The sequence below is a fragment of the Manihot esculenta genome, chromosome 9, assembly GCF_001659605.2.
Source record: "Manihot esculenta cultivar AM560-2 chromosome 9, M.esculenta_v8, whole genome shotgun sequence".
Taxonomy (NCBI): Eukaryota; Viridiplantae; Streptophyta; class Magnoliopsida; order Malpighiales; family Euphorbiaceae; genus Manihot; species Manihot esculenta.
The window spans coordinates 8,215,648-8,239,221 of record NC_035169.2 but is presented as its reverse complement, the minus strand read 5'-3'; the positions used below and the strand labels follow the sequence as shown (position 1 = coordinate 8,239,221).

The 23,574-nt window shown below is 36.3% G+C and overlaps 1 protein-coding gene and 1 long non-coding RNA gene across 8 annotated transcripts; both read left to right on the top strand.

Moving 5' to 3' along the window:
- The first annotated feature begins 7,412 nt into the window (after positions 1-7,412).
- Positions 7,413-17,586, top strand: LOC110622466. 7 transcript variants are annotated; one of them, XR_006351885.1, is made up of 6 exons: positions 7,413-7,761; positions 7,829-9,651; positions 10,354-10,501; positions 10,597-10,762; positions 13,330-13,580; positions 16,490-17,583. It is a non-coding gene; the product is annotated as an uncharacterized LOC110622466 (long non-coding RNA). The 7 variants fall into 7 exon arrangements; XR_006351884.1 differs by having other exon boundaries at positions 7,418-9,651; positions 16,490-16,836; positions 16,924-17,581; XR_006351887.1 differs by having other exon boundaries at positions 7,421-9,342; positions 9,545-9,651.
- Positions 17,587-19,130: 1,544 nt separating this feature from the next.
- On the top strand, positions 19,131-23,164 carry LOC110622251 (protein SMAX1-LIKE 3). The gene is made up of 3 exons (XM_021766707.2): positions 19,131-20,609; positions 21,357-21,609; positions 21,736-23,164. The coding sequence occupies exons 1-3, from the start codon at positions 19,462-19,464 to the stop codon at positions 22,882-22,884; spliced, it is 2,550 nt and encodes an 849-aa protein (XP_021622399.1). The 5' UTR covers positions 19,131-19,461; the 3' UTR covers positions 22,885-23,164.
- Positions 23,165-23,574: the final 410 nt, after the last annotated feature.

The following is a 23,574-nucleotide window of genomic DNA, read 5'->3' as shown; positions in this document are numbered from 1 at the left end:
CCTAGAGGTGTGTGAATCCCCATTATGTACAGAGTGTTTAATGAGTAATGATGTTAATGACCATGATTATCCAAGCTGATATGTATGATGATGATACCCCATTGGAGTATTTGATGAGGACTCCAGTGTGGGGTTTATGTATGATTTTGTGCATGCACAGGTTTTGCTTGGATAAGAGAAAAGAAAAATTTTTACAGATCATGTATATGTTGTTATGTATGGGATTCCACAGGTTTACAGGAGGTATGTAGGCTTGCTACGGGTCCCGGCGGCCTTAAGCCTATCTGGATCCTAGCGCCGGTAACGGGTCGGATTTCCGGGTCGTTACAGTTGTAGATAGGGTTTAAGATAGTTTGAAGTCCCTAGGAGCTTGTATGCTTGTGTATGTGTGTTGTAGAATAGGTTTATGCATGTTTGGTTTGGATTGGGAGGTGTATATGCATAGAGGAGCCAAGTTTCTGCCCTTTGGCAGAAACCAGGTTCGGCAGCCGAAGGACTTTCGGCCGCCGAACATGGCTGGGGAGGCAAGCCTTTCGGCTGCCGAAGCCTGCCCCCGAAAGGAGACTTTCGTCTCTGTCTGGGAGTTTCGGCCGTCGAAGGTGCCGCCGAACCTGCCCTGTTCAGCCTTCCTTTGCATGTTTTTGCATGGTTGTTTCATGATGTTCTAGGGGGTTTTTGGGGGATGTTTTTAGAGTTATGTTCTAGTTGTTTGGTCCCTCATTTGAGTCCACCTGTGTAGGTTCGGAATCGAGGAACCGAGGACCCCAGCAGTGAGTCAGCTGCTTCAGTCATTGTCAGAGCTAGCCAAGAGGTGAGTAGAATAAACCTTTACGATTTAAAGCAAATAAATTATAAAGTTTTTAGCATGTTCATGCATCATGAATGCCATGCGATGAATTATGTTGTTTGCATTAGAATTCACGAATATATTCAATTGCATTTATGATGTTGATGTGGATTGGTTATTGGATGATCCTTTAGTCCTCATATGATATGATGATGTTACGACATGATATGGTATGGAAGTCCAGGTTGTACCCATTCTACGTCCCTGGCACTATGTAAGAGAAAGTCCAGGTTGTACCCATTCTACGTCCCTGGCACATTGGAATGTTATGATATGTTATGTTAAGAGAAAGACCGGTTGTACCCATTCTACGTCCCGACACTTTGGAATGTAGAGGACTATTGGTGACAATACCATCCGAGATGTAATTTGTTGTGATGTGTTGCATTACATGATGACATGAGAATTTAAATGTTGTTTTTTCATTATTCTGCTCACTGGGCTCTTGTAGCTCACCCCTCTCCCTTAACCCCCAGGATTGCAGGTACGGACTAGACAGAGAAGTCAAGAAGAGTAAAGTCATATGTTTGTAATAGATAGAAAGTAGACATGATAAATTATAAGATGATGTAAAGTTTGAATAGTCATGTTATGTATAATGATATTGAGGATTAGAAGTTGTGCTTGACCCTATGGATGTTGTTATCCCTTTTAATACATGATCTTAGATGTTTTATGATGTAGATGTAAACCAACTCAACATATGTTGTATTTTGCCCATTGGGGCATTGATGAGATCCCACAGAGGGGTCGATGTTTATGATTATGTCTATGTTCAGTGCATGCACAGGTTGAGTTTGGTGTTTGAATGAAAGAAAAGTTTTAATTTTTATGTATGTTGTTGATCATGTATGGGATTAAACAGGTTTACAGGTTACATGTCAGGCTTGCTACGGGTCCCGGCGGCCTTAAGCCGATCTGGATCCTAGCGCCGGTAGCGGTCCGATTTTCGGGTCGTTACAGAGTAGGTACAGAAGACCCTAGTGAGGTAGGTGACAGGTCTTGGAACATAACCGCTGGCACTATAAAATCGGCTGAGGAGACGAAGCCCTTAGTGAGGTAGGTGACCAGTCTCGGAACATGACCGCCAACACCACAAAACCTACTAAGGAGAAGAAGACCCTAGTGAGGTATGTGACCGATCTTGGAACATGACCGTCGGCACCATAAAATCAGCTGGAGAGACGAAGCTCTCAGTGAGGTAGGTAACCGGTCTCAAAACATGACCGCCGGCACCATAAAATCGACTGGGGAGATGAAGCCCTTAGTGAGGTAGGTGACCGATCTCAGAACATGACCGCTAGCACCACAAAACCGATTGAGGAGAAGAAGACTCCAGCAAAGTAAGTGGCTGATCTCGAAACATGACTGTTGGCACCACAAAACCTACTAAGGAGTAGTAGACCCCAGTGAGGTAGGTGACCGCTCTCAGAACATGACCGTTGGCACCACAAAACCTGCTGGGGAGACGAACCCCTTAGTGAGGTAGGTGACCGCTCTCAGAACATAACTGCTGGCACCACAAAACTGACTAAGGAGAAGAATACCTCAGTGAAGTAGGTGACCGGTCCCAGAACATGACCACCAACACCACAAAACTGGCAGGGGAACAAAGACCAATAATGAAGGCCCAACGTCAACAAAGGCTATAAGCCCAAGGAAGAAAAACTAGGAAATACGCAGCCGACCTAAGAAAGGACCTCAGCATAAATAAGGCTCAACAAACAGATAAAAACCTGACTCTGACCTCACAAAAAGAGCTCGGATCGCACAAAAATAACAAACAAGAACCTAGCTCCAACCTCATATGAAGGTTTGAACCACAGGAACACAAGTTAAAAACTTGAATCCGACCTCACCAAAGGGCACAGATTGCAGTAATACTAGCAGAAAGCTTAGCTCCAACCTAGTTAGAGGGCTCGGACCACTGAAAAATGAGATTCTGATCTCATGAAAAGGCTCATCGTGAAAATTTTTTTAATTAAATTAACCTGAGGCATCCTAATGCTCACTTCACGAAATGGTTTTGCTTATGGAAAAGCTAATTCAAGGCTCACATAGCCAAAACACTAGGCCAACCTCAAAAATGAGTCTGGTGCCCTTAAAGCTCCTAAGAAAACAAAGTTAAGACCCCTACGCAAATGATATTTTCATCCCGGCACTCCTCAACTATATGCTACTCCATCAAGTTCTGAAAAGACTGGTTCTTCGCGTTGATCTCAAGGAACACCTCGAAGGCTTGCCACAGAAAAAGAAAAAAAAGTTAAGAAAGTCAAAAAACTCAAAATTACTTTTGAGAAGAGCAGATGGCTTACCATGAGGAACATTTTCCTCAAACTGTCTCTAAGATTGTCCAAGGAATGAGTGTTGAACGCTGCCTGTTGCTTGGTGGAGCAGGCAAGGTGGCTGATGAGAGCTAGGAAACATGAATCTGAAGCATCCAAAATCCCCCCAAATATTTTATTATAAAGCATCTTGGCTGCTAAGACTGGCATAGATTCAGGAGTCGCTTTGACAGCGTTCAAGAGCTCGTTGTCAGGAGCTGAGGATAACTGCTCCACAACTTTCTTCCCTTTGTTAGCGGAGGGGGAGGGGCTATTTTTGTAGACCCCGTAGCACGAGCTCGCTTAGTAGCCCTGCCTTCAATAGCATACTCTGAGGTTCGGGCTCGCTTGCTAGCTGCCCCTCCAATCACAATGGCCCCCATAGCTTGGAGAAGTGGGACATCCAAAGGGGCAACTCTAGTGCCCTCTTTCGAGCCACTTTCGGCAGACTAGCTGATGGCAATAGGTTCCTTAGAGGCCAACTTAGAAGCTGCCAAAGATTTGGCTGGAGCCGGCGCCTTAGCAGGGATGAAGGCCCTCAAAGCTGCAGACCGAGAACCCCCTATGGCAGGTACCAACACCAAAGTTAGGGCAGGGGCAGTAGTTCAGTTTGATGCAGCAAGGGCCACGACATGAAGACCTCTCGGGTCACATCTGCCACCGTTTTGCAAGCCTTAAAGGCATCCAGCGTGGCCTTCATGCTTTCCCGGGATAGGGAGAAGTTCTTCGGGAGCTTAATGTTGTCCATGAAAACGATAGAAGATGAAAAAGAGATGTCAATTCAGATTAGAACTCAGAATAACAAAAGAAAGCATAACAAGGAAGAAAAGCAAAAAAAAAATAATAGTTAGCAATACAGCTTCCCAGCAGTCTTGGAGATTGGACATGAACATTCACTTCTCGATATCATACTTTTTCCGTATAGAGATAAGTTGAAGAAGGCAGACTTGGTCCAACAGAGTCAGCCTAGGAAAGTCGTTGCAGCCCTGCGGGACTTCCCCCTAGGAGAGATCAATATCCTAGTTGATCCCTGAGCTCTCTTTCAGCTCGACTACCACAAAGGTATCGGCCTATCCTTTTATCGAGTCTTTGTACCTGGTGAAAATAGAAAACCCTCTCTGGAGACCAAAATAATAAAACTCATGGTTAGATCTAACGAGACGAAAGAAGGTGGAAAACAATGCGACAAAGGAGGCAAAATCCCAACATAAATAGACAAACTCGAAATAGCACATAAAGAGGATGGAGTTGGGGGACAACATATGGGGGGTCACTCCGAAGTGATGGAAGACTTCAATGAAGAAAGGGGTGAAAGAGAATGTCAGCCCGAAATCGCACTGCTTAACAAAGAAAATGAAGCTACGTCTTTGCTGGGCATCTATTAAGTCCACCGAAGTTGGATTGGGAAAAATAATCTTCTCATTAGGAAGGGGCTGGGCATTTATTAAGTCTGCCAAAGGTGGATTGGGAAAAACAATCTTCTCGTTAGGAAGGGGAGTCCTAATCTTATAAATAGTGGTGTCAGCGTATTCACTAGAGAAAAAAATTAAAGAGGGAAGAAGGGATAACAAAGGACACCAAACTGACGACATTAGAGATTCTAACGGAAGTCATGAGAAAAGTGAGACGTACCTCGAAGCGAGAAAGCAGAGATTACAAAGGAGAAGGAGAGCAAGTTAGCATAAGAAGCGCAAGAAGAAGAATTAAGAGCAAAATAAAAAATATGAATTTAAAATGGGTGAAAGCGGAGAAAAGATATTCTGACAAAAACACTTCTAAAGCCGCGCAGTAATAATTGAGATTTCAGAATTTATTTCCTCATTAATCATGGAATAATTAATGAGCGGATAAAGAAGCACTTGATAACAGTTAGGTCTCGGATACTTAGGCCACAACTGATCCCACGAGGGAAGACCAGACTACAGCCCTGTGAAATCCCAACACACCGGTCCACCCATGTAAGTGCGGTTCAAATCCCGCTCCAGGAGGACAGATAGAGCAAGGTTTGAATCCAATTGAGAGGAATCCAACTCAATTGACTTGATGGGTCCATAGGGCAACAGACTCCTATACAGCCGTGCGTAACAGCGACATGTTGTACTATAATAAAGTGATGATTACACATCACTAGAGAATAAAAGAAAAAAAAATAAAGAAAGAGAGGCATGAGCTATTCGAACTAAATTTACACACACATACCCTAATTCAACATTCTATTGGATCTCATAATATCATATAATAATTTTATTATTTCTATAGAAAGACTCCATTTCTTCACCAAGAAGCAACCAAGACATGAAATGCGATTAACCAAAGAATCAATCACCACAAAAAGCAAAAAAGGGAGTAAATAATTTTAGAGACCTGGAACTTGATGAAAAAGCCAACCAGTAGCTAGCTAGTGAAATAGCTGCAGCAAATGAGAAAGCCAAAAAAGAAAAAAAAGTTGAAGTTCTGAAGACACCTATGGATTTTGATTTCAGTACACCGTGGAATTGAAATTTTTTTACACAAATTCAATATATGTATCGATATTTAATTAATAAAATATACTTAAATATAAAATTTATTATAATTATAATTTATTTATTAATCAAATGTATATATATTCAAAATGCATGTAATAATTTTTTTTGTCTGGAATTATATGAGGGATGAATAAGGAAATTGGTCTCAAAGCACATGGGCTTATGGCGTAGGATTTCAATTTTGGAATATTATTTTTTTTTGAAATTATCCGTTATTGGAATAAAAATTAATAGTGTGTTGTTGTATTCGCATTTTCTTTTTGTTTTTTCTTTCTTAAATTGCACTTGGATTTTAGTGGGTTTGTTGGTTTTGTTGCTTCTTCTAACTTTTATTGGTTAGTAAAGCAGAAAAGTTTTTGTACACAATGTATAAAAAAAACTCAATTAATTGGAAAGGAATATATTATAATTTCCGTAAGTATATAAGATTCATTATGATTTTAAATGATATATTTTCTAATTTTTATTTATTTATTTTAATTATTTTAAAATTATTATTATTATTATTTTTTTATATTATAATAAAACTTGATTAAAGAGTCTATTCTCAATTCACGAAGCATGAGTGATACGAGTAGGTGAGCATGATGAGTCATTTTCTTAAATTAGAGCATTATTATTTATTCCGACTCATGGTTGTTGGAATTTGTCATTTTGGGTAAGTTGCATACTTGAGTGAATTTCTCTTTTTTTTTTTTTCAATTTTTATCTTTGTTCCCACTCAACTTCTTAAGAGGACATTTTTCTTTCTTAATGCAGAATAGGCACGCATGCGGATTATTCACACAATAATAAATCTATGATATCGATGGGTTTACAGTAGGGGTGATCATTCGGTTAATTTAGTTCAAAATCGAATTGAATCGAAGAAATGAAAATCGAAATTTTAGTATTTATGAAAATCGAACCGAATCGATTTTAGTCAGAAACCGAATCGAATCGAACCGGTCTGATTCGGTTCGATTCGGTTTGATCGGTTTTGATTTTTAATAATTTTTTTATTTTTTACACTTTATTTTTAGTATTTTAAAATTTAATTAAAATATTTTAATTTAATATGGTTTAATTTCTCTATATTATTCAAAAAATATATTATTATCACTAATCAGTTCGGTTCGATTTTTTCGATTTTTTTCTGATCAAAACCGAACCGAATCGAAATAATCGAAATTTCTGAAATTAAAAGCTGAACCGAACCGAAATGTATAAAAAACTGAACCAAAATTTTAAATCGATTCGATTCGATCGATTTTTTTGATTTGAACCGAATACTGCTCAACCCTAGTTTACAGTTTACGAGTGAATTTAATCTCAACACATCAATTCTTCTCTTTTATTTTTTTTATTCTCTAGTGATATATAATCACTCTCTCTTGGCGTATCTTTATTTATCAAACCGCCGGCCATTTAATTTTTTCGATATACATGTTAATAATATTACAAAATAACTGAGTATATTCTCTTATCTGTCATGTTATCTGGCTCGACTATCCTCGGTCCGGCCTACTTTGAGCGTGCAATATTACATGGTGCATATGCGAACGACCCAATAAATTTTAAGGATGTGCGCTTCTCCAAAATTCAGCTTCACTCCATATTGTAAAAAACTCCACTGTCATCATATTCCTAATTAATTATATGGAATATATAATTTTAAAGCATATTCGGATTAATTCAATTATCAGATAAAATAATTTCTTAAAAACCAGTTTTCAATTATTGGTTTGATGAATTTTGATTTGATCACCGAATTTTTCTTAATTTCGGTTAAGTAAATGCTCACCCTGGACCGGGTCTGCTGTTTGAAACAGAAAGGTGGTTTATGATTCACCGAGACAGACTTCACGTCATAGTCCTGTCATTGTTTCTCTGAGCTCAAATGGCTCGAGTTATAATAGACGGAAAAGCTTTCCTGTTGATAAATTGTGTATTGATATGTTTGAATTTGAAAATAATTGTGAAAAGTTTGGATTGACGCTCAAAGCTTCTGTTAAATCACGAGAGAAAGGCGAGACGAGGAAGACGACAGCCGAACGACTGACACTCGGTTTCTATGTATTTGGTAGGATATCTCTGTTTTGTGGTCCCCTCAATTGTAGTCTCAATTAACAGAAGTTTGGCTTTATTAGGGTTTGGATTGTTTCGTGCTGAAATTCAGAGTTGAGGGGTGTCCAAAATAACAACCTCTGTTGCAACCATTACCTTCACTTGAGGAAGAATGATTTGAATATTCTCTGTTGATTAAACTTTCGTATGTTCTATCATGAACTTGAGATTTATTATTATTCTTGTTCTGGGAATATTTTAAGATTTGAGTCATTGAGTCTGTGTTGCATTCATAAGGTAGGAGGCTGGCGTTCTGTCAGTAAGCATGTTTGTTTTGGACTAGCATTTTAGAATGAATATTGATTTAATGGCGTGTATCAATTGCATGTTCTGATTTCAGTCATACTCCTAGTCTACATGGTTCACGCATCCCTTAATTTTTTTTCTCAATTTAGTACATGTCTGTGTTTAATAAACTTGCCATTACCATAATAAAAGTTCGTGAATACTTTTAATTTTCTCTTTCAGAATGTGAATGCTTTAATTTTCAGTTGTTGCTTGATGCTACACTTGATGAATACACTACAGGCCAATAATAATTATTATTATTATTATTTTTCTTTGTATTGCATTAGTTACTGTTTGAGTTATGTAGGACCTTTCAGTTACCCTGATATTGTTTTTGATGAGGAGTGGAGTACTGGCACTTATTTTGTCTGAAAATCAGTGTAGGGCGCATCTCTATTTTTTATTGCTTACTTTATCAGGAAGTAAAGTTATCATTTATGTACTGCTTTTTACATCATACAGATTTAAGTGCGTATGAAATATCAAATTACGTATATTTTTGCTGAGGAGTTAAATTCATCAGCGTATCTAAATTTAAGTTTTCTAGCAATATTTTTGAATGAAACTTGCCAATTTCTCCTCCATGTTCCCTTGCAATGTTCCTTTTACCCTGCACATTGGCCATGAGGAAGCAAATTATAGATTCAGTTGAAGGATAATTTTCCCTATTTTTTTAATTGAAGGGAGGGAAGGGAATGCCACCTCCTGCATTATAAGCAAGCACTTGATTAGTAGGCCTAATGGTGATAGACTTTTGAGTGGCAGTTCAGATTCATTCATGATCTTCTGTTTTAGAAGATGATGGAATCAAATGGTGGCTTCTGTGAAGAATTCACCATTATACATGTTGACTGTTGCATTGTTAAACTGTTAATTATTACTGCTATACTTGGCATCTGCTGGGATGTACCTCAAATTGTTTGATTTGATCATGTGTCATGTATGTGTCTCCTAGCTAAGGGATCATTTTCACAGAAGGTTTTCTTTCTACTACTGGGGGAAAGACCTACGGGGTCCTCCTTGATCTTAGTTTTGACAGCAGGCTTTTCTTCTTGGTCTTAGTTTTTAGCGCTGCCTTTATGCCTCCTTAATTATTGAGATCAAATCTGTTGATGTGTCTAAGCAACAGATTTATCCAGACCACGGTTTTTGCCTTTTAGGTTATTTGTATTTGGTTCCTATTTACTGTATTTGGTTTTAAAATTTGATGATAACAGAGAGGTCCACTGGCCAGATTTGATGAGATAAGGTATTCTGGATGTTTTAATCAATTTTTTTTAATTCTTTTACAAACAATTTCAAAATTACAATTCAGATGTAGAACTCAAGTTGCATTTTTTTTTTTCCATTTTGAGATTTAATATCACATTAAAAGAAACAGGAAAAAAATAATCATTCACCTTGCATTCGTTGCCTTTTAAAGGTTTATATTTTCTATTCCCTATTGACAGAACTCATATGAGCAGTCCCATTAATGCTATCTGAAAGCACTTGATGGATGCTGCTTCGATTACATCCTGGACACTTTGATAAATGAATGGGGAAACTGTTAAAGCAGGTAACTTTTGACTGCCTAGAGCTGAATGTGCTAGGTTGTAGGATTCTCTTTTATGCCATGGTCTTCTGTATTTGATTAGTGTGACCGCCAAATGGAGACACTAAAGGATGAAATGAAATGGTTCTTGATTGTATACTCAATACAGTACAATTTTTCTGGGACTAATTTCATATGCTCAATACAGTACAACTCTTGAGAAACTGTTTCGATCCAAAGATCCCCTTTTCATACTAGAACTTACTGTTGGCTAGAAAACTGATGATGCCATGACACATTTTCATGCTAATTTTCAATGTCTAGTTGGATTTTTTTTGTTTATTTTAATAAGGATACTTCAGAAATATTACATTGCATGCTTTCCTTTCTCTCAAGAGCGACTAAAATCATTTATAATTTGAAGGCAATGCAAAATCTGCCTTTATTTATCGGCAAAGGATGGTTAATATAATGAAGGTTAATGTCATTTATTTTATCTGATTTTCATAGCATGAAATGTTATTAGTTTTAATGGGATCGTTTCTACAACCCTATCAAGTTCACATCTGATCTCTCTTTGCCATGCATTCTGCAAGTATTTGTTTGCTGACTAACTGCATGATGAGATTTCATTAAAATCTTATCCTGTAGGCATTTTGCTGTAACATTATTCAGCATGAATGAAGGTTTTCTTGTTAGAAGAACTAATGATTATTATATGTGTAGGTTTTTGTTCTCCATCTACCATTGAAGGCTTTTATTTGCATCAATGAGTTGATTGACCCTTAGTAGCTCCTGTGAGCAGTTCTGGTGGTTCCAGAAGAACCCATTATTCAGATCTTTTGGCTGCTAGCTCGGTCAAATATTTCCTTAGGTTGGGACTTCGGTATCATTATACTCTTTAGCGCTCTCTGCCCAACTTATTCTCCTGTTGAAATTCCATTGATTGATTTTGATATATATTTGCAGGATTTAGGATCCTTGTAGGATTGCCTTTTCAAATGCTGGAATAAGGGATATTTACGTGATACCTTTGGCAAGAGGAACATATGGGAAATTGCTTCTGGTGGAGAAACATCAGTTCTACAGTCAACAGGCAGTTATAATTGCAATTGCTTCATTGGCGGGGTTGAGTGTAAGTTCTGATATTGTTAAACTTTTGTTTCTGCAGGGAAAAAAGCTTTAATTATATTTCTGAACCCTCCTTGCAGGAATGGTTAATTTAGTTCTGATTGGACCAATGAGTGAAATTACTTGTAAGCATTAATCAATGACCCAAACATGGTTGGCCTTTCTTGTTGACCTAAGCAGATCCTTGGTTTAGGTAGTAAATTTTATTTGGTGCTATGGCTGGAGTGCCTTGTGCTATTGTTCCATGCAACGCCAGGATTTACAAAAGAGCCCCATATGTGTATGTACTGAAAATATAGCATCATACAGGAAAGTAGCAGAACTTCCCTGAGTTGTGAATCGCACCAATGCTAGTGCCAAAAATATGAGTACTGATCTCTAATTTGACAAGAGAGTGATAGGAATATCTAATGCACTGCAACTGTCCTAGATTTATTGAGAAGTAGAATGCATGGATGAGCACAGTTTTTTTCTTTAATATTTTATACAAATTTAGAAACCTATTTATGAAAACTCAATGGATGTAAAAGTATCTTTACTCATAAGTAGGTGCTGAAAAGGTGAGATCTCCTCTTGAGTTATTCCTATTACACCGGGGGCAGTATGGCCTATCAAAATCAAGAATGGATGTACGTTTAGAAAATCATGCAGAAAGAAAAGCATGGTAAAACTAATTTAGATGCCAGTGATGAGAGTATTATATTCCAGAATCTGATTAACTGAAGTAATACGAGTTTCAGGAAGAGCAGGGAGAAAAGTAGAGTCCAATGACGGCAATAGATCATCAGAAAAGCATCAGGGAGTTTTATGTAATAGCAGTGTTAGCGTTAATGTAGTAGTAGAAATATTTTCTGCTGCATTGATGGAGATGATAGATATTGAAAACTGGACAGACCGTGAAAGAAGGTAAAAAAAGGTGAATTGTAGGGCCCTTGTTGATGTTTACACATGAATACTGCAGGGTTGATGTTTGTGCCGTCAATTGAGTGGTGGCCTTCGGATGTAAGTTTATATTTCTCCCCAGGCTTAGACCGAGTCCTAACCACAATCCAGCTCCAAAACCTGTTTTGGAGAGAAGGGCCTTTTCACAATCATTACTCTTCTTTTATTAGCAGGAACTAGTAATTGTATATGTTGGTAGGTTGTTTAGGAAATTTTAAATTTTTGTCGGAATTTAGCAAGCTTTGAGTTTTCGCTTCCATGTAAGTTTGTAGCTTCTACAGATGTATTTAGATCTTGAGTTGAATTAAGGTGTGTTGGGTGGGAAAGCTAGACTAATTGTCACCATATCACATGATTCCAAGTTTATCATTTTGTTTTCATTTTCATCCTAAATTCCTAATATGAGATCACAACAGAAGATGTTGATGGAGTTCCATAACTGAAGATCAATAGTTGAAGTCTCAGCATAAGAATTGTGAATTGGTAATTTCAGCAGTGGTGTTGCCTTTCTGATTTCAAGATGGCAAGCTTGTCCATTAAAAAAATTGGGGACTTGTATGGACAGCAATAATTTCTGACTATAAAGTAATTGCTGCTGGAATGACTTTATTGATGCAGCTGAAAGCAGGACATACAAATTGACTTGTAGCAAGATGATAGGATCAGGAGGGTGCTTAAGGGGAGTGCACTGCGCAAAGTGAGTAGCTACACTTTTGAGGTGATATAAATTGAGAATGAGGAATTGATTTCATTTAACATTTAACAAAAGATGTGATCTTATTGTAGCTGATTCTCCTAAATTGACTCCAACATTGAGAATAAATTGTTAGCAAGTTGAGGTTTGGCGGTAAGGTTCTTGAAAATATATACTTTCCATCATACTGATGATTTCAAATTCCATCATGGTCTGTGATGATAATTGGGCCTGGACACCCGACTCAGACAGGCCCGTGCTGAAAAGGCTAAGCCTCAACTCCATTAAGACCCAACAGTTAGGCATGCCTCATGTATAAGTCTAGAACTCGCTTTGATGAATTGGACCAGACTCGAGTCTACGCATGGGAGGTCTGATCCTGCTTATCCCTTTGGCCTCATGAGATAACAAATCCCGTAACACCCGAAATCGTGTCCATATAGTGTCAAAGAGAATTAAATGGCCGCTTGACGATAAGAAAAGATACAGTATGGCTGTAGGATACAATATGGCTATACGTACAGCCAGCGTGACTATAGTAGGAAGATGCGTGACGCGGAACGGCGATTACGCATCATTAAATGATAAAAAGAAAAAGGAATAAAAGAAGTAATAAGGAGGTACACCAAATTAAACTTGTCAAAATACGTTTTGAGTCCACTCTTTATTGGGAAAGATCTCGGGCCATCAGTCTGATGATAAATTTTCAGAGAATCAGTGCCTCAGGTTCTTGGTGATGGTTCTCTGTACTGCCATGTTTACATTCTCATTATCAAAATTCCTTTGGTGCCTCATATCGTCCCTTTGGTTCAGGAAAACCATGGGCTTCTTTATTTATAAAGTAATAGGCTTGAGGCAAGTAAATCTGGTTGCGTGTTGTAATTAAATGTCACAGGGATGTTACCGTATAACATTTTCATTTCCTCTTGAAACAGAAAAAGGTAGATGAGTATCATCCCACATGGTTGCTATCGCAGGATAAGCGAGTTTGACCCAAGATTAAATACAAGTGGATCATGCAGCAGAGGGGAGATGGACTTCGTTTTCAAAATGCTAAGCATGTGAGGCTGGTTGATTGCCCATACTCGGGGAAATCAATTAGCAGAGATCTGTCAGGAGTTCAATGCACCATGCTTCAATACAGTTCAGATAGTAATGAGGGAAGCTCTAATGAGAGGATTTATAGGTAAGTGACAAATATTATTTTTCCTTAAAAATTTTTTGTGGAAGTAGTATATGTAGGTGGATATCATTCTTTTCTTTGGATTGCTTGCTTGCTTTAGTAGAAGCAGGACACAAAAGTACCATTTCATGCTAGAAATTTTAGGTTGGTGAATTGATTCTCTCTGGTGCAGCCATAGACTGATCATAGGTGGACAATCTGCTGACCATTAACTAGAATCCAATCACTGCACCGACTCAGATTCTCTGGTTTCCAACTGGCTGCTCGTTAGAATTGAAAAAATGGTTCTTGTCTTTACTATTGAGTGCATTTCTTGGAATAAATGCCACATCGAAATTAATCAGCCTCACACTTCATGGGGTTCATAAATTGTGTTCGCATGTATAAATTTTGAAGCATACATATAATGATATAAAGACACAAGCTTGCAGGATTAATGGACCAAACCCACATTTAGTTAAAGTCTTTACAATTACATTTCTTGTTAAATAGTTATTTAAGGAAGTCTTTTTGGCATCTCATAAAGCAAAGTCTACTAATTATATTCGACTAATAATTAAGGATACAGCCTGGATGATGAAATAAACTTTTGGTATGCATAATTACTTTATAAATTTATTAGATAAATTTAGCAAAGTAATAATGCCGGATATATATGTAGCTAAAATATTAATGTGAATAATTATTTTAACCAACAGCACACATGATATCAAAACTGGAATTCCAAGGATCAAAACGAAATGATATTCTGAATCATATGTCTCTAATGAAATATAAAAATCAATCAACACTTATTGAATTTGAAATTTGAAATAAGAGTTAGAAGAATAGCTTAATCCTCTTATTTTAGTTTCTTGAACCGATAGATCCATGAATTAAGATTCTAAGTACAAGTGGTTTAATAGCAGCAAGAATTTTTTGAAATATTTGTAACATTTCATTTTTAATAAAAGGGTTACTTTATAAATCATTGAATTGTGAAATTGAATTGGTTAATTATCTTTATGCATAGAAAAGTGAATTAAAAAAAAAAAAAGATATTTCTAACAGTCTAATCTGAATTTAACACTGAGCAACCAATAGAGCCGCAAATAGCAAGAAAAACGTTTAGCTACTTAAAAAAAATAAATTTTAAACTAATGAAACGTGTACAGTTTGTTTACTGCATATGCATACATAAGATATATAATAATTAAGCATAAACATAAAAATAATGCAAACTTTTAGGAAAAGGAGTGTGTGGTACGTAATTCCATCAACTTTACATTAACAAGGCTGTCATGTCAAAATTAGAGCAACTTTTTCCCCATAAAAACCTTTAAAGTCTGCCGTCCAGCAAAAGAAAATAAATAAATAATTAAATAAATAAAAACCCAAGTATTGAAACTATGGTTAAAACTATTCTCTCTCTCAGATATGTATTGCTTTGATCCACATGGCCACGTATAATAGAGCAGAGATGCTTATTTTGAAGCTTAAAAGCATAAAATGAGCGACACTTTTGAGTAGATAATGCCATATTTTACTTTTAATATTGCTTTTTTATGAGGGAGAGAGAGTTGCTTTACTTTAAGCAAAAGAGAAAAGCAACCAGAACAATAGGGTACTCTCTTATCTTTAACAATATGCAATGTGTTTCCACACTAAAAATTAAAGGGCTTGATGGTGAAAGAAGAGAAAAGATATGCATAACCCTAACTTTCACTTTGATACACTTCTTTGGAGGAGTCCCTTTTTTTAATATATGTATACCATCCAGTATTCGATATGCAATTGACTCAATAAATTCAAATTCGCTCTAGACAGACTCATTAAGGGTAAAACATTCTCTTCTAAACTTTAGAAATACTTAATACCTAGAATTCAAAATTGAGAATTCTGATTAAGGACTCTATTAAGTGGAAATGGATTTGTGTCATCCCATCTATATAGATGTTCTTTTAATATATATATAGATATTCTTTTAGCAAGAAACAGTTAGGAATGGGTAGCTTTTGTTACAGTTATTCATAGAATATATATTCTTTATGGTGATTTAAAACAAAGTTAACCGTTATATAAGGGAGAAAAAGAGATGATCAAAGTATTGTTTAGGGTGTGTTCTAAGCAACTATATATATTCCTCTCTTTCATGTTCAAACACTCCTTTTGTGGCATTTTGCAGAGTTGCTTTGTTTGTTCTAATTATTTTGGTGCGCTTTGTATGTCTTTTAAGGCCAACAAAGATGTAACCTTTTTGACTGGTCACTGAGAAAAGAATAAACTGTTTTCTTGAGTTTCTCTTTTGGGTTATTTCTTCTTAATTAGCTTTGCTTTGGTCGGTCCTACGATCACATTGTCTTTCTACTAATTGTTTGGAAATGCTTCCTAAAGATCTAATTCTAGTTTTACATCACCATAATTTTACTTGTATGTTTAAATTTCTTTTTCTCAGGTACCTTCTTAGAAAAATAGGCTGGATTTAACTCATCCTCAAAATTTAGTTCAAAGGTCGAGTATCCCTGCACATATCCCTTATTCTAAGCTAATGTGGATTTAGCACACTCCTTGCATCCGATACTAAACACTTAAAACACTTATGGGAAAGAGTATCTAAAGCTTTATAAAAGTGTATATCTCATCTTAACAAAATGAATCGAGTTTAACTCACCCAAAAAATTAATTCATGAAGTAATGAGCATTCACTTTACTTTATTCTGAACCAATATAGGTTACCATACCTCTATAGATTTAGACATAGCTTTTGTTATATAATAATTCTTGTGAAGTATTGTTGCTTTTGTGGACTTGAACTACTTTGAGATTAACGCTTAATTGGTGTTGAATAATTACTTTACTTTTGAAGGGTAGACATGGAGACTGAAAGTGGTACCAGTAAACACTGATATTTGAAGGGTCTTTGTATGAAACAGGTAAAAGTCGAAGATGATTGAGGAATGAAAGGGAGATCTCTCGTTTTCTGTGTGTGGAGAAGAGAAACTGTACATGTTTTAATTTATTTTTTTGTTCATATCGAAATGCATAGATAATATGAGTAGTAATGTATAGCTCTCCTTTCTATGCAAAGCCACGCTAGGGAATATAAGACTAGTGACCTAAACATGGGCCACCAACAAAGCTAAACATACCCTCCACCACCTCCTTAACTCTCCGAAGAAGAAGATGGTTGATAAAGAAAGTTCCTTTAGTACTCTTCCTTATATGAGTTATTCAACGCTCGATTTTGATAAAAAAGTTTACAAAATAAAGAAAAAAAATAGTAAGTGATTTATCGAGAATGCTTTCCGGTGATGTTCAAATTAGATTTAAAGATATGAAAATTTTTATACTAAAATTTTAATGGTAGGAGATGTAGGGAGAAAACAATGGAGATGAGAAGAGGAAAAAGAAGCTGGAGAAGAAAAGAGGACAGAAGAGACCTCTTACCAAGGTCAGTTGGACCTAATCTAAAGAAGTCCTTTATATTTTACTTAATTTATTTTATGGAGGGATGTGAGAATAGATTTTGATATATTTTTTGGTGAATTTATTTTTTAATTAAAATAATATTGTAATTTTTATACATTATCAATGATGATAATGAATGTCATGTATTTATTTGAGGCATAGGCATGCACGTTGAACACAAATCCTTCTTGCATGTTTTTGAAAATAAAAACTTAATTTGCACTTTTGATGTATAAGTGAGATTTTATGATTTGGTCTCTATCAATACAATCTTGTGGAGGGGAGGATGAGAAAAAATTTGTAATTATTAGGTGGTCGGAGATGGGGGATGAGCATTTGCCCCATTGAAGTGGGGACTGAGGTGATGAATGTCCTGTTGTTGGAGCATTAGGGCCACACACTTGGTCATATATCATATGACCATCCCTTTGCTATTGTCATATCATACTACCTGACAACAACTAAAACAATAAAGAAAAAAAAATAATTGATAAAGATAACCATCTTAATCTTTATATTCGAATTATCCAGGCACAAAAAACTTAAAATTACTAGATATTCGAGCAATTCATTCGTTAAAATTATGGAATTTTGAGTAAGGTTAAGTTGGTTTCATGAAATTTAATTTATTCATATAGTTATTTTTTTATTTATTTGTGTGTTATTTTATACCTGTTTTATTATTAGATGTATTTATCTTACGTCATCATGTACCATTCACAATTTTTAAGGGAAGAAAAAGAGATGAAGGGGTCCAAATAAAAGCTTCAACTTTATGAAATAATGGAGTGAGAGAGAGAAGAGAAGAGAAGAATAGGGAATGTTTTGAGACTTCTTCATAATCCCCATGCAACATATACATTGAATTAAAAAAATAAATAAATAAAATAAGTAAATGGAAACGCTTTATTCGCTGTGTTTTGAGTTGGAAGAAGAAAATCGTACACAGTTCCCGATTCCCTGAGACATATAGTCCCCATTCTCTTTTCATTCTTTAGCTATTCTCTCGACTTTGGAGGCTGCAGCTTCAAAAAGATTTCTCACATTCACTCTCTAGCCACCATATCATCTCTACTCATTCATATCCCCTCAAACTTCAATTTCTCAATCACCTTAGTTTCACATTCACTCTCCACAATAATTTTTAAATTAATATAAATTAAAATATTATTTTAATATAAATTTTAATATATTATAATAAAAGAAAGAGGTACATTTAAAAAAGACACAAACATACTTAGTTCGGTTTAAATTGATTTTGATATTCTGGAAAGGAATAGGGTTTACAGCATAGAGTTTACAGCGTTAAGAAATATTACTATTCCCCTTTTATTCTTTCTTTTTTAGTCCTTTAGTGATTCATAACTGTTATTTTGCTACAGTGTCACATGTCCATATCACTCAGATTTATATGTATGGACGTACCAGCATACTTATTCTTGTCATGTGGCCATTTAATTTCCTTTCGGTGCGCATGCTGGTAGAGCAGCGGGGTAATTGGGCTCGCTCTCCTACCTTCCGTCACGTCACTTGAGCTAAATTTTTTTTTGATGGATCTTGGCTTTGGGGCAGTTCAGCTTGTTTTAAACACGGACTGAATAGCGCGCTGATGGATCGGGTTTAGGCCTGTTTTCTTCTTCAGAGTTTGGTATCAATTCAAATACCAAAAGGCCGATAATTATCAAATTTAAATGAATTTTTAAATTTATTTTTCATTCTACTATTTCATGGATGTGAAATAAAAAATTTCATAATCTCTTTCACTCAATTTCCAATATTATATTGAACGGCTACAATTGTTGAGTCAAAATCAAACCTTTGATATTGTGGTTTAACAGTGGTGTAATAGTGCCTCAGCGGGCGGATACCTATCGTTATATGGAGAGTTTTTTGTTTTTTTTCTTATAATTTCACTAGCCCTGGACAATAGTTTTTTATGATTCTGAGTGGGTCTGATATCAAAGTTAACTAAGTTACATAGTCCCACAATATCATCAATAAGAGAGAGAAAGAGAGAGGGCAAAAGCTGAGTTGCCTTTGACACTGGCGCAACTCGTCTACCTTGTCAGCACATGCATTCTACTTTCCACTACAAATTCGACTTTGGACCCCAAAATTTTACCTCACTTACAAGAAAGGCATTAGCTCACCTTCCATATATTTCACATCTCTCTCTCTAAGCTTCCAACATCACAATCCAAAATCCCACTTCAATATACTTGCCTAGCTATCTACACACATGCAGATCACTTTGTCTGAAAACCCTAAAATTAGGACCATCTCAAATCCTTCATAGATACTTGGACAGGTCTATCTTCAATTCAGTACAGTAGCCATGAAGCTAAAATCTCTAGAAAACCTTCCTTGAGCTCAAACCCTTTTCTTTTTTCGGCGTTTTCTTTCCTTATATACCATTTTTGCGTGAAATAAAAAGAAAATGAGAGCAGGAGGTTGCACGGTGCAGCAAGCTCTAACTGCGGAGGCAGCAACCGTGGTAAAACAAGCGGTGACTTTGGCTAGACGGCGAGGCCATGCCCAAGTGACCCCTCTCCATGTAGCCAACACCATGCTTTCTTCTTCAACTGGCCTATTGAGAACAGCTTGTCTTCAATCCCACTCTCATCCTCTCCAGTGCAAAGCCTTGGAGCTTTGCTTCAACGTAGCCCTTAATCGTCTCCCTGCTTCTACATCAAGTCCCATGTTCGGTTCTCACTCCCAACAGCACCCTTCAATCTCCAATGCTTTGGTTGCGGCCTTTAAGCGAGCTCAGGCTCACCAACGGCGTGGCTCTATTGAGAACCAGCAGCAACCTCTCCTAGCTGTGAAGATAGAGTTAGAGCAGCTTATAATTTCCATTTTAGATGATCCAAGTGTTAGCAGAGTGATGAGAGAAGCTGGTTTCTCTAGTACCCAAGTGAAAAGCAACGTTGAGCAAGCTGTTTCTCTAGAAATATATGCACAAAGTGCTCCTTCTGTAAGTAGCAAGTCCAAGGAAAGCCCCTTCAAATCAAGCAAACCAATAACATCTTTAGATACAGTTAGTAATGAAGATGTGAAGAGTGTTATAGAAAATTTAATGAATGAAAGAAAGAGAAGTATTGTGATTGTAGGAGAGAGTCTTGGTAGTATAGAGGATGTTGTTAAGGGAGTGATGAACAAAGTTATTAAAGGAGATGTTCCTGAGGCTTTGAGAGAAGTGAAATTTATACCATTTCCAATATCTTCATTAGCTAATCTCGCCATGGTAGAGGTAGCACAGAAGCTTGAAGATCTTAAAAGCCTGGTGAGAAGCTATATGAGCAAAGGAGTTGTTTTGAATTTGGGAGATCTCAAGTGGATTAGCGAGTATATGAGTAGTAGCTCAAGCAGTGAACAAGGGAGAAGTAGCTATTTGTGTCCAATGGAGCACATGATCATGGAGCTTGGGAAACTGGTCAATTGTGGGAAATTTTGGCTCATGGGGATTGCCAATTTTCAAACATACATGAAGTGCAAATCAGGCCATCCATCACTTGAGACTGTTTGGGGCCTTCATCCTCTTACAATTCCTGCAGGCAGCTTACGCTTAAGTCTCATCACCGACAGGTAAATTTTAGTTGGTAAAGTTGGCTATAATTGTAGACATTTCTTTCTTTCTTTCTTTCTTTCTTTCTATACATGGGATTTTAAATTCCTTCAAGATAAAGAAAAAGAAATTACTGTTTCGTATTTTTCTTTTTAGTTAAAGAAAAACGTTTTTCCTGAATTTGTTTAATAATTAAAGATATCTTAACCAACTGAAAGACCCAAGTTCGAGTTCCTATATCTCTAACCCCTACTAAAAAAAATATGAAAATGAAAAGCTCAATGCTTCCTTTTTTCTTGGTAACTTAATATTTAAGTTAAAACCTGTTTTCTTCCTATTCGTGAGAGAGAAAAGAAAAGTTATATAAAGGCAAAGCTTTGCTATAATATGTATAATGGATGAGCAAAATCAATTGCTTTTCTTTTGGCAAGGGAAAGGGAAGAGAGCTGTACATTTCTGATCTATAACTAAAGCATTTCCGTTTTGCTTTTCTTTTAGCTTTTTGAAATCTGCATCCTCAAGTTGCAACTTTAAGCAATTCAACTGTTGGATTTTTTTTTTCTTGTCTTAAAGTGAAATAAATTTTATTAATAATCAAACAAAAACTTAACATGAATATATTTCGCTAAACCCCAGCCAATAGACCTTCCCGACCTAGGAATAAGTGTCATGAAATAACAAGTAGCAGGCTAATATTATCTACTTTCATTTGAATTTTTTTCACATTGATTTGCAAATTAATCACTTGATTTACCTTTTAATTACAGTGATGTAGAAAGTCGATCCACTGGCTACAAAGCAGATCAGAATGGAAATGGGTCTAGCTGCTTGATTATACTTGAAGGTGATGAAGAGAAGCAACTCAATTGCTGTGCTGATTGTACATCCAGGTTTGAGACCGAGGCTCGAAGCTTCCAGACTAGTACTTGTAAAAGTGACTCCACAACTTCTAGCCTTCCTCCATGGCTTCAACAATACAAGAATAATCAGACCAAAGCAGTTAGCAATACTGATGATCAGGTAATTAATCAGTTAATTAGCAATGGTTATTTTTTACTGAATTCGAACTTCAGACTTGATATTTCTCTCCATTTTAATATGTAATTATTCGGACAATAACATATATTTTCTCAAATAATTTTCCAGGATTCTGTCTCAATCATAGATCTTCGCAGAAAATGGAACTCAATATGCAGTTCAATCCACCACCAACCTTATTCTTCTAGAAAAACCATAACATTTTCTTCCGCTTCTGGTTTCTCATATGATCAGCGGTACCCTAATTTGCACCAAACGCATCACAACGGGCCAACGATTGAACCCAAGCAATCATGGAGGGACTGCAATTTCTGGGTTTGTTCAGAAACTGTCAACAATAGTAGCAGCACGATTGAACCCAGCTTGAGAATTTACATTCCAGAGCATAGAGATCATCCCAAAACTCCATTTTCATCTAATCCAAATTCTACTCCTAACTCCACTTCTTCCAGTGATGTAATGGAAATGGAGTATCTGCACAAGTTCACTGAGCTTAATGCTGAGAACTTGAAAACCTTATGCAATGCATTGGAGAAAAAGGTGCCATGGCAGAAAGATATAGTCCCTGAAATCGCGAGCACGATCTTGCAATGCAGGTCAGGCATGGTGAGAAGAAAAGGGAACGTGAGATACTGTGAGGCCAAAGAAGAAACTTGGTTGTTTTTTCAAGGAGTTGATATTGAAGCTAAAGAGAAAATAGCCAAAGAACTGGCTAGACTCGTTTTTGGTTCGCAGAATAACTTCATTTCCATTGCATTAAGTAGCTTTTCATCCACAAGAGCAGACTCAACGGAAGACTTCCGAAACAAGAGATCAAGAGAAGAACAAAGTTGCAGCTATATCGAAAGATTTGCTGAGGCTTTGTCAAGCAACCCACATCGAGTTTTCTTAGTTGAAGATGTTGAGCAAGCAGATTATTGCTCGCAAATGGGTTTCAAAAGAGCAATTGAAAGAGGAAGAATAACAAATTCCTGTGGTGAAGAAGTTGGTCTTAGTGATGCCATTATCATTTTGAGCTGTGAAAGCTTTAGCTCAGGATCAAGAGCCTGCTCTCCTTCTAGCAAGCAAAAAACAGATAATTCCCAAGAGGAAGAAAAAGGTTCAAGCAGTGCTACAGTGGAGGAGACAAGCCCTTGTGTTTCACTGGATTTGAATATCTGCATTGATGATGATGGTGCAGAGGACCAATCAATCCATAACATTGGCCTGCTTGAATCTGTCGACAGGCGGATTATTTTCAAAATCCACGAGTTATAATATTACCAGCTACCTAGGAGTAAATTTTCAGTGAATATTCATGTCATTTCTCAGGTGGTTTTGATCTTCTTCTTCCTCTCTCTTTTTTTTTTTTCTTTTTCCCTTTTTCTGTTAACTGTTTTTTAACTGGTCTTTAGATTCTGATGATATATAGGATTCCTAGGCTAGAAATGAAGAAAGAAGATGCTTCTTTATGTAAAATCACATTGTACATCATCGTCTGCTCTCTTCATTTTTCTTAATACTTTATAAACCTTAAAATCAATTTCTTTTTTTTTTTCTTGTTTAATTAAGATTCTTACAAATTTTTATTCTATGCATGGATTCAAGTGCAATCGTCCAATGCAACATAGCTATTTGAGTGCGACATTCATCGTACCTTTCAACATTTTCTATTACTCATTTGAAGTTTTTCTTATTCTCTCCACTATTCTTCCTTGAAATAAAAAAAAAATTCTTTTTAATTAAAAAAATATTTTAAAACAGTTGAAATCTTACATAATTTATAAAAACTTATTTAAATTTTTTATTTACAAAATAAATTATGTCAAATTAACAAGACCCCATTTTCATTGAAAAAGGTAATTAATCAATAATTAATTTTTTTTTTAATTTTTTTATTGAGATAATTATTTATGAATGTTGATACATGAATTTAGAGGAAAGGGAAATATGTGAGATAATTTCTAT